General features: G+C 35.7%; 2 protein-coding genes across 2 annotated transcripts; both read left to right on the top strand.

Annotated features, from left to right (window-relative positions):
* Positions 1–330: 330 nt before the first annotated feature.
* Positions 331–5,566, top strand: LOC132170304 (cellulose synthase-like protein E6; the record flags this gene model as incomplete). Its single annotated transcript, XM_059581230.1, is given in 8 exon segments — positions 331–620; positions 736–1,057; positions 3,175–3,315; positions 3,434–3,565; positions 3,685–3,897; positions 4,021–4,251; positions 4,431–4,778; positions 4,864–5,566. Coding segments are annotated over 8 exon segments (2,211 nt in total). The 3' UTR covers positions 5,416–5,566.
* Positions 5,567–7,661: 2,095 nt separating this feature from the next.
* LOC132170202 (F-box protein CPR1-like) lies at positions 7,662–8,792 on the top strand. Its single transcript, XM_059581090.1, has one exon. It carries the CDS (start codon positions 7,662–7,664, stop codon positions 8,790–8,792), a length of 1,131 nt encoding a protein of 376 aa, XP_059437073.1.
* The last annotated feature ends 1,182 nt before the right edge of the window (positions 8,793–9,974 follow it).

Raw genomic sequence — 9,974 nt, 5'->3', positions numbered from 1 at the left:
ATTTAATAATGTTGGATAACATGAGATTTATCAACAAGAAGTATAAAAAATGGGGACCAACCTTTTCTACCTACTCTGGTTTTTTTTTTTTTTTTTTCTTCGTTTTAGTCATTTTCTGCTGAAAATATCAAAATTGAAGAGTAATATTAAGCTTGACTCTCAAAGTAGCTAGTCTTCCTCGCGTGCCCCTCCACTAGGTTGTACCTTTATTCCAATGTTGTCACTTCTGGTTGGCTCCTTATATCCATCATTGTCGTCCTTCAATTCTTTTTTGGTTGCATTATACACACACACTTTTCTAAGCAACACTCGAGAGAGCTCGAGCAAGAGAGAGAGAGAGAGAGAGAGATGGAGATAAATGATCATCTTCCTCTTTTTGTAACAAAGTCAGCCAAGGGACGTATCCCTTTACAAATTTATGCGTTTTCAATCTTGGTGGGTATATGCTTGATCTTTGTATATAGAGTGAGCTATATACCAGCAAAAGAAGAAGCCGGAAGATGGGTTTGGATCGGATTATTTCTTTCGGAGCTTTGGTTTTCTTTTTATTGGTTTATCACTACGGTTCTCCGTTGGAATCTCATCTGTCGTTCCACTTTCAAAGACAGGCTCTCTCTCAGGTCTCTTTCTCTCTCTCTCTGACATATTTAATTAGCGTACTATTTGTGTGTGTGTGTGTTTTTTTTTTGGTCTTTTACTTGCTAAATATGGTTGTACTGTTCATGCAATAAACAGACACGAAAAGGCTCTGCCGGGGATAGACATATTCGTGTGTACAGCAGACCCCATGATAGAACCGCCATCTATGGTGATTAACACCGTCCTCTCAGTCATGGCTTACGACTATCCGCCTGAAAAGCTAAGCGTTTATCTCTCAGACGACGGCGGTTCGGATTTGACGTTTTACGCTATGGTAGAGGCCTCACGTTTCTCAAAGATTTGGCTTCCGTTTTGCAAAAAGTTCAAAGTGGAGCCGAGATCGCCGGAGGCTTATTTCCGCACAGCCGCTGAGCCGCTTGAAGATCCTGCCATGGCCAAAGCGTGGTCATCCATCAAGGTATATATATCTTCCATGGATTTTCATCTTTACTACTAGAATCTAGAACTAGGAAATTAAGCCGTTTGCACGCAAAGATAGACCATTTCTTAACCACTTAGAATATGCCAGCTCTCACCCAAGGCGTCGAGTATCTTGGGGCTGAGAAATCCAGGTGGGACGCCTTGCAACAATAACAAAACTGTCTTGATCAGTGGCTTGTTTTGATATGTTAATTAATTAAATATATATCATTTATCACGTCAATTTCACATCACCTGCCTGCTTTTTAACTTTTAATTTTGTTTTTAATTTTTTAATTTTTTTAAAGTACATCTACTGACTTTAACTTTCATGATAAATCAACAATAAGTTAATGTCGGATCAAAACAGAATTCAAAGACTTTATAACATCTCGTTAAAATATTAACTAATGAAGCATATATAATTTTGTTCGTTATTTTTAATCAGCTTATATTTTTAGACTAAATAATTATTAATTTAACCATTTTAATCAATAGGTGGTAAATGGACACCAAATCAAATACGTACAATGACCTATGCTAATCTGTTTGATTTCCATTATATATATATATCAGTCATGGAAATCAAACAGATTAGCATAGGTCATTCTCTTAGCCATACACACGAAATCTGTTCCGTTTGCAAAACTATATCTAGCTAATCCTTCATTTCCCCTTCAATTTCCACCCTCCATTCTTGGTAATGGTCCACATTTGGCCAAAAACTAGACAAAACTTATGTGTATGACATATATAGTTCAAAGGGGACCTTTCAGAATGCTGTCTTAACCCTGCTATAGCTGCCAATTGCGACTGTGTTTACAACTTGGCTCTTTTAAGTAGCGTGACAAGTTAAGTTTATGTGATAGGTTCGAGTCATATCAAGACATGCGTATAATATTTATATATAACAGTTTTAACTCGACCTATTTAATTAAATGGTTAAGGTTATTTAATTCTAACTCGCTAATTTCATGTTGAGTTCGTGTCGAATTCGCGGGTAATATAAAAATTTGCCAACTTTACTCTAAGCCCAATTAAATATATTTTGATGCATATATGCCTTTCCACGGAATATATGGTCCAGTCTCCAGTCTCCAGAATGGACCATAGGAGATACTATGCATGATCAATAATTGAGCACTATATTGATCATGATTCATCATGGAGTAGTAGCTAGTACGGTGATAATTAATCACGCCCTGGACCCATGTGTAGGAGATTTAATAGAGGCCACCAAAATACATAGGTGCAACTGTTCAAATAGTTAGAGCACTATAAACATCTTTTCTATATATATATATATATATATATATATATATAAGGAAAATCACCTGAAACAAACTCACTTCTGAACATTTTTAGTGTATAGAGATTCAAATTAGGCCATCTTGAGCCCAACCTTTTGTTTTCTTTTTTCTTAATTTTCTTTTCAAAAATATTAATAAATAATTCAAAATACAAAATAGCTGAAACTATTTTCATCTTTATTTTTATGTGACATTAAAACACTTCAAATTAAAAACAAAAAAATCTGCAAAACATTGTAACAAACGAAGCTAAACCACAGATGTTTGGATAAAAGGTATCAAATGATCAAAGCTTGAGATTGAATTACTGTGAAACGATTTGTGATAAAATATTTTATATTATATTATAAAATATTTTATTTTTATTTTTATTTTTCATTATACTTTATATATACAATAAAATGATGGTATATAGAAACTAACAAAATATACCTTATTATTATATTTTATTTAATTCAAGGTCGTGTCACTGGTCATACGACCCGAACCTGGCATGAGGCATTTAGGATTGACAATACCCGACATTTACTCTATATAAAATTAAAGGGTTAGTATTAAAGGGTTTGACCGGCTCGTTTAATTAATTAGGTCAGATTATGATAATTGACCTATATATATAAAAGAATTTGACACATAAACACGAATTGTCACCCCTACTCTATCCCGCAAATTCGTTTGCTGAAAGTCAAGTGACAAGCATTTTACATATATATATATATATATATATATATATATTTTAAAAAAATCTTTCTTTTATTTTTAATTCACACAGGGATAGAAAATAATATCCGGTTTCATGTTACAGACATCATATGAAGACATGAAGAAACGGATTGAGACGACTACAAAGCGAGGCCAAATTTCAGAAGAAGTACGTAAAGAACACAAGGGATTTAGTGAGTGGAACAAGGTTTCAAGCCGTCGTGATCATCAAACCATTATTCAAGTACTTTCTACGTTGTCACTGAAATTATGGAATTAATATTAATTAATTTACACCTCTAAAATTTACTCAATTTTCCTACTTGCTTAATAGAATTAATTGTTACTATTTCAATTCATAGATACTTATTAATGGAAAAGACCCCAAGGCTGTGGATATTGATGGACAACCTTTGCCAACTCTGGTATACTTGGCACGAGAAAAGAAACCACAGTACCACCATAACTTTAAAGCAGGAGCCATGAATGCACTGGTAAGCCATACATCATATATATCCACTCCACATGCAACTTAAGCTTCATATCCATGGCCATAGAATTCATGTGTAAATAGCTTTTGTATGTTTTATGGAAATAATAATAATAAAAACAGATAAGGGTGTCATCGTTGATAAGCAATGGTCCGATAATTCTTAATGTGGACTGCGACATGTACTCAAACAATTCAGACTCAGCGAGAGATGCTGTGTGCTTTTTTATGGATGAAGAAAATGGTCATGAGATTGGCTTCGTACAGTTTCCACAGGCGTTCGCGAACATTACAAAGAATGATGTTTACGGTAGCTCCATGAAAGTAGCTAAGGAGGTGAGCGAGCATTAACAAACAACTTACAATGATTCAAACATGTGTATTAATTAAACCTGTAGGTTTCTGATGAGAGAGAAGATCTTAATGGAATTTCTACTTTTGTATGCATGGCGACAAAAGGTGGAGAATCCAGGATTTGATGGACATGGAGGGCCATTGTATATTGGTACCGGGTGCTTTCACAGAAGAGACACTCTTTGTGGGCACAAGTACGGCAAGGAATTTAAGGCAGATTGGAAGGGAGGGAAATGGAATGATAGAAAGGTAGAAGAGAGTGCGAGTGTTCTAGAAGAAACATGCAAAGTTCTTGCAAGTTGTACCTATGAAAACAACACTCAGTGGGGAAAGGAGGTCTCTCTCTCTCTCTCTCCCTCTCTCTCTCTCTACCTATGAAAACAACACTAGAAAAAATACTATTTCGTAGACAGTTATATTTATCACAATCATATAACAGTCTACTAAATAGAATTACTCGTAATTAATTAACCCCATGTACATGAAGCTCTCTCACACACATATATGATTTGCAGATGGGTTTGAAATATGGTTGTGCAGTAGAAGATGTCCTCACAGGATTAGCTATACATTGTCGAGGTTGGAGGTCAATATATTTCAACCCGGAAAGGAAGGGGTTCCTTGGAGTTGCTCCCACAACACTACTGCAGTCACTTGTACAGCTTAAGAGATGGAGTGAAGGTGATTTTCAGATCTTTGCCTCAAGGTACTGTCCCTTTGTGCATGGCTACAAAAAGACTCCCCTGAAGCATCAACTGTCATACTGTATCTATTTGCTATGGGCTCCAACTTGCTTGCCTACTCTATACTACGTCGTTGTGCCATCCCTATGCCTGCTTAGAGGCATCTCCTTGTTTCCAGAGGTACAATACTTATTACTTGAACGGAACTTTACCTATTATTGATTGTTAACAATTAATTATCTTGCATGGATGCACTGATTAACAGATTTCAAATCCATGGATCCTACCATTTGCATTTGTCATCTCTGTCCACCGCGCATACTGTCTTGGAGAATATATTTGGTTGGGGGGCACATTCCTAGGCTGGTGGAATGATCAAAGGATGTGGCTGTTTAAAAGAACTAGTTCCTTTTTCTTTGGATTCTTTGACAACATCCTAAAACTACTGGGGTTCACAACGTCGGCCTTTGTCGTCACGGCAAAGGTGGCTGACGATGATGTTTCACAGAGATACGAGGAAGAGCTCATGGAGTTCGGTGCTTCTTCCCCAATGTTTACCATTATAGCAACACTTGCATTGCTAAATGTGTTCTGTTTGGTTGGAGGAATGAAGAGGGTGATTATGCAGAAGGAAATGCAAAATTTGCTTTCACACCCATTTGCATTGCAGATTCTTCTATGTGGGGTACTGGTTATAATCAATCTTCCTGTTTACCAAGGTCTCTTCCTCAGGAAAGACAACGGTCGAATGCCTACGTCAATAACGCAACGGTCAATTACGTTTGCTCTATTGGCTTGTGCATTTGCCCTGTACTAAGTTCCTTATTGGTGCCTGGTGAAGAAATATATATACTTTGAAGGGAAACTGTAATTTATTATATCCCATGACGGGATTCCTATAATTCAGGTGAATTTTGTTAGAAAACTGAAATATTATTTTCTATAAAAATTTTTTTTTATTATTTCTCTTACTTAGTTTTTAGAAAATAATATTCACCTACAATTAGGAGGACACCGAAAAAATACCAGGAGATCGAGCGCCTAGTATTTTCCTTTCTTCCCCTTTTTTTTTTTTTTTTTTTTTTGGTGAAATAAATCTTTGTCAATATTTCTTAATTGGGGGCTGGGGCCTTAAGCAGCGGCCTAATCCGCTTAATGGTGGAACCAACCCGGATTGTCATCAAACTAAAGAATATGAAATATGGTCATTTCATTCCAACCCCTTATATAGGAAGTAATAGTCATTCATATATCAAATATAGCCTAAAAGAATAACTATTCCATATATCAAAATGCTTGTAAATTTGGTGGTGTTGAGAGGACGGTATTACCACGGATAATGAAGTTTGGGTGATGAAGGAGTACGGGGTGGCCAACAGTTGGACTCTCCTTTATACGGTGCAGCCAAGCCTGGCTTCTTCCACCTACCTACCTTTAGTGTTCTCACAGGACGGGGAAGAGGTTTTGATGGGAAAGAAGGAAATTACAGAGCGGGACTTGCATTAACTCTTTTGGTATGACACAAAAAATAAAACACGTAGGATTGTTGATATTCAAAATATGCCCAATAGTTTCTCTAAGCCATACACTTGTGTGGGAAGCCTCCTTCTCCTCGATGCTGACCGTGACAATTAACTTCAATATATAGATGATGAGTTATGTGTAGGTCCGTTGTAGACTTGTAGTAAAAAAAAAAAGTGCCAATGTGGGTCAGTTTATTCTACCATGTTCAAATCTTTGGCTGCTCATTACCCCAAGGACCATCATCTTGATCAGCAAACTAGATTAATGGGATGAAAATTATTCTACTTGTGCATTACCCCCAAATTATGGTAAATAAGTAATTGGGAAAGACATTAATATCGTTTGATTCTCTTAAAATCTCTAACATCCATTCTTAAAACAAGTATTACAATAATTTTTTTTCTAATTTAGTATTACAATAATTGACAGCATTAAATAAGGAAATCAAATAATATAATAATATCAAAGTCATTCTTAAATAAAATTGTCATGTTCAAAGTAGAGATATTTCGGGCCTTGTGATGAGCAACCACATATTTTCATCATAATTTACAATGTAGCTAATCAGGCAATTGGATAGTCATTGCATAAGATATGAGTTTTTTTTTTTTTTTCTTCTCTCTCTAACATGAGACATAGGTTGCTTTTGTCCTCAAAATATGAATTTATGATTGGATTTCAACCTTAAAAAAAAAAAAACAATTAAATGTTAAGAAGATGAAGTCTTTAAATATTTCATTCAATTACAAACTCATATTTATAAGTTTCTCTATTCAAATTTAAAAAAGTATAAGAGTATAAGTCTTTTTTTTTTTTTTTTTTTTTCTCTCTCTCTCTCTCTAAGCCTTGGCGTTTGAATATATAGAGGAGGAACTAGTTACAGAAGATAACTACAAGTGTCCCGAAGAGATAGCTCAATCGGCTGGAGACCACGCCTTATGAAGCGGAGATCATTAGTTCGAATCCCTCCTCCCCCTCTTGTGTGGACATGTCAAAATAAAAAAAAATTAAAAAAAAAAAAGATAACTACAAGTGTGTTTAATTGTAATACAATTGAAATCATGTGCTTCTTATCTAAATCTAATACAAGCTTAATCTTAATTTGTCAATTGTTTGTATCATTGTCGTTGTTATCTTGTGCTGCTGTAGCTAGGTATCTTTGATATGCAATTGAATAATGCTGATGGCTTGTGGAGCAACCGCTACTTCCATTTATGGAAATGTACGTTGATGCTCTACGCCCTAGACCCAATTAATATTCTCTTTCTAAACCGAGATTTTGCTAAATCTTTTCTTTTAAGATTTTGCCTGATGATTGGGTATAAGATGAGATTTTGCTGAATCTCTTCTTTAAGATTTTGCCGAAATTTTGAATTTTGAATTTTCACGTGGCATGATTTTTTACCTTGAGATGTAACGGATGGTCAAGATTTACAAATATGAGATTGAAAACCCACCGACTACGTTCAATCTATCTACAAGGATATATAGTGCATGTAGCATAGCCAGAAGATGAAGAAGGAATTTGTTCACCGAAAGATGACGACTTTCCCGGGAGAGCTCATCACCGAGATACTTTCCCTACTTCCCATCAAGCCACTGCTTCGTTTCCAGTGTGTTTCGAAGCCATGGTTCTCCCAAATCAACAACTCAGATTTCATCAAGTTGCATCTCAATCACTCTAGAGAACGCACCCTCATTGTACAGACCTACTGGCCAAGTAATTACTACATGGTAAACTTTTCTAATGAGGGTCAGTTTAGCGAGGCCGCGAAGATCGAACAGCTGCAGTACCAATCGGCAAGCACAGAGATTGTAGGATGTTGCAACGGCTTGGTTTGCATCAGAAACTTGAATTGTGAAATTGTAATATGCAACCCATTAATTGGAAAGTACAAGAAATTACCCTCTTCTAAGCCTCCTAGAGAAGCTAGTTCTGATTACTATGATTACTTAGCATTTGGATACGATCGGGTCAACGACGACTACAAGGTTTTTAAGTTTGAGATCCCAAAAACCTTGGTTGTGAACATATCCTTAAGGAGGGAAAAATGTAGTCCTGAGGTATACAGTTTGCGAGAACACTCTTGGAGAATGGTTGAAGATGAATGGCCTTTTGAAAAATCGTCTATTTTCTCAAATTGTCTGGGCTGGCCTTTCTTAAACGGTAATTTCCATTGGTTGGTGCCTTTCTTAAACGGTAATTTTCATTGGCTGGTTACTCAGTCAAACTCCAAACAGGTCATTGTTGCATTCAATCTTAGCACTGAAAAATTCCAAGTACTAGATGAGATTCCCGTTAATTTTGGTTTATTTTTAAATGAGTGTGTCACCTTTGTGGTGTTGAGAGGATGGCTTTGTCTTACCATAGATAGGGATGTTTGGGTGATGAAAGAGTATGGGGTGGCCAACAGTTGGACTCTGCTTTATACGATGCAGCTGGACCCGGCTCCTTCCACCTACCTACCTTTAGTGTTCTCACATGACGGAGAAGAGGTTTTGACAGGAGAGAAGGAAATTACAGAGCGGGACTTTCATCAACTCTTTTGGTATGACATAAAAAATAAAACATGTAAGATTGTTGAGATTCAAAATATGCCCAATAGTTTCTCTAAGCCATGCACTTGTATGGGAAGCCTCCTTCTCCTCGATGTTGACCGTGACAATTAACTTCAATATAGATGATGAATTATGTGTTGGTCGGTTGTAATAAAAAAAAAAAAAATGTGCTAAAGGTTGGTCAGTTTATTCTACCATGTTCAAATCTTTGGCTGCTCATTACCCCAAGGACCATCATCTTCAGCAATCTAGATTAATGGGATGAAAATTATTCTACTTGAGCATGCATTACCCCTAAATTATGGTAAATAAGTAATTGAGAAAGACATTAATATCGTTTGACTCTCTTAAAATCTCTAACATTCCATTCTTAAAACAAGGATTACAATAATTAATAGCATTAAATAAGGAAATCAAATAATATATTAATATCAAAGCCATTCTTAAATAAAATTGTCATGTTGAAAATTTGAAGGTAGAGATATTTTGGGCCTTGTGATGAGCAGCCAAAGAATTTCATCATAATTTACATGCAATAACAGCTAATCAGGCAATTTGATAGTCTCATGAGTTTTTTTTTTTTTTTCTTCTTCTTCTCTCTCTATCGTGAGACATAGATTGCTTTTGTCCACAAAATATGAATTTATGATTAGATTCCAACCTTAAAAAAATTAAATGTTAAGAAGATGAAAAGTCTTTAAATATTTCATTCAATTACAAACTCATATTTATAAGTTTCTCTATTTTTTTTTTTCTCTCTCTCTCTAAGCCTTGGCGTTTGTATACAGAGGAACTAGCTAGTTACAGAAGATAACTACAAGTGTGTCTGTAATACAATTGAAACCATGTGCTTCTTATCTAAATCTCATACAAGCTTAATCTTTATCAATTGTTTGTATCATCGTCGTTGTTATCTTGTGCTGCTGTAGCTAGGTATCTTTGATATGCAATTGCATAATGCTGATGGCCTGTGGAGCAACCGCTACTTCCATTTATGGAAACAAACGTTGATGCTCTATGCCCTAGACCCAATAATATTCTCTTTCTCAACTGAGATTTTGCTGAATCTCTTTTTAATTAAGATTTTGCCGAAATTTTGAATTTTGCATTTTCACAACGTGGCATGATTTTTTACCTTAAGATGTAATGGACGGTCAAGATTTACAAATTTGAGATTCTTGAACCTTATATATACTACCTTAACCTCTGCGACTGCCCTAGCATCGAAAACCCGCCACCGACTACGTTCACTCTACAAGGCCAGAAGATGAAGAAGGAATTTGCTCACCGAAA

This window comes from Corylus avellana, chromosome ca2 (assembly GCF_901000735.1).
Source record: "Corylus avellana chromosome ca2, CavTom2PMs-1.0".
Lineage (NCBI taxonomy): Eukaryota > Viridiplantae > Streptophyta > Magnoliopsida > Fagales > Betulaceae > Corylus > Corylus avellana.
This window is presented reverse-complemented; position numbering and strand designations above follow the sequence as displayed.

Bases quoted from the DNA above. Each gene is read 5' to 3' on its own strand.
- LOC132170202 (XM_059581090.1), top strand. From the start codon at position 7,662: ATGACGACTTTCCCGGGAGAGCTCATCACCGAGATACTTTCCCTACTT.